The 1,709-nt window shown below is 53.0% G+C and overlaps 1 protein-coding gene across 1 annotated transcript in view; it reads right to left on the minus strand.

The window, feature by feature from the left end:
• BDR25DRAFT_320559 (AMP-binding-domain-containing protein) overlaps positions 1–1,683 on the minus strand; it is a gene marked incomplete at both ends in the record, with an annotated part of 13,183 nt that extends 11,500 nt beyond the window's left edge. The window contains one exon of the mRNA XM_033691911.1: positions 116–1,683. Within this exon, the coding sequence (XP_033539542.1) occupies positions 116–1,683 (1,568 nt within the window). The remainder of the gene's footprint in view (positions 1–115) is intronic.
• Positions 1,684–1,709: the final 26 nt, after the last annotated feature.

Here is a 1,709-nt window from a genome sequence, read left to right on the forward strand (position 1 = left end):
AATTGTCGCATCATCGACTCCAGTAAGCCTATAGTGAGCTGCGCGGAAGGCAGAGAGCAGGACGACGAATGGTGTGACTTGTTGAGCACGACAAAATGCCTGCAGGTCTTCGTACAGTGAACCATCGATATTGATAGGGATGTAGCCAGCTTCACCTGACAGCACTTCAGGCCTCGGTCGATCGCATATGAGCTCTGCTGGTGCACTGTCGGCGAGCTTCTTTGTCCAGTAGTCAAGCTGTCGTTTTTGCTCAGCAACCTGCTCTGCCTGTCGTTGCCATACTGCAAAGTCGCGGTATTGAATTGGAAGCGTTGCAACTTGCGACAGTGGCTCTTCACCCCGTACTGCCAAGGCGTAAAACTGGTCTAGCTCTCCTCGCAGCACATCCACTGACCAGCCGTCAGAGGCAATGTGATGCATAACAATAGATAAGACGTGGTCATCGTCGTTGATACGTATCAGGCAGACTCTCCATCCCGGTTCTGATGTAAGATCGAACGGTCGTGTCTGCTCAAACTTCACCATCTCAAGCACCTCGACTTCATCTGAAGCATCAATTGTTCGGAGACTCTCGGAGCGACACTCTTGAACAATTTGCACGCCGATGCCGTTATGCTCCTCGAAGGTAGTCCGCAATATCTCGTGTCGTTGCTCGAGGGCATGGAGGGCGGCAGCGAGCGCGTCGATATTGAGTGGTCCTCGCAGACGGGTCGCAATTGGAACAAGATACCACAGTGCCCCCAGGTTGAGCTGGTCAATAAACCATAAGCGACCTTGTGCGAAAGATTGCTCTACAGGGCTGGTGTACTCCTTATGCTCGATAGGCATATGCGCAGCTGACCCTCGTCGAATGGTCGCTGCAAGATCCGCAAGCTCGGGGTGATCAAATATATCCTTGATGGAGATGATTGCATGGAGCCGGGAGCTGAGGCGGGCTGCTAGTTTCATAGCTAGGAGGGAGTGACCACCAATCTCGAAGAAGTTGTCATAGATGCTGATATCGACTCCCAGGACAGCCGAATATTCGTCACAGAGCGCTTGTTCCATCTCGTCTCGAGGGGCCACGTGCTTGACAATCGGTGCAGCCTTTGGTGCAGTCTCAGCCATCTGGCTGAGCACCTTTCGATCGACTTTGCCGTTTGCGTTGAGAGGCATTTCCTTTAGTATAACAACGCGCGACGGAACCATGTACGCTGGTAGCGCTGTCTGTAATTGTCTGTGCACTTGCCTCTCCAACTCTCGGCTTGATTGGTCCAGATCGTTTTCGATGTGGCCGTTTGCCTTGTCTTCTGTATGTGAAGTCTTGGTCGAGGTGGTGTCCCAGGCCACGGCGAAAGCGATCATTTCCTTCTCGGCATTGTCCTGCTGGCGGAGAACGACGATCGCATCTTTGACAGGACAATGATTGAGCATAGCGTGCTCGACCTCAGCCAGCTCAACACGGTAGCCACGGATCTTAATCTGTTGATCGATACGGCCGAAGAACTCGATCTGGCGGTCCTGTGGTCTGTAACGGACTCTATCACCCGTGCGATAGGCTCGGACGATTTTACCATCAACATTGACCTCCACAAATCGGTCGACGTCCAGAGCTGGGTCTGTGTAGCCTCGAGCCAGGCCATCGCCAGCCACAACCAGCTCACCCATGACACCGATCGGGACGAGCTGTTGCTTAATATCCATTACATATGCCGCGGAGTTGTTGATCG

Source organism: Lindgomyces ingoldianus (assembly GCF_010093535.1).
Source record: "Lindgomyces ingoldianus strain ATCC 200398 unplaced genomic scaffold BDR25scaffold_76, whole genome shotgun sequence".
Lineage (NCBI taxonomy): Eukaryota > Fungi > Ascomycota > Dothideomycetes > Pleosporales > Lindgomycetaceae > Lindgomyces > Lindgomyces ingoldianus.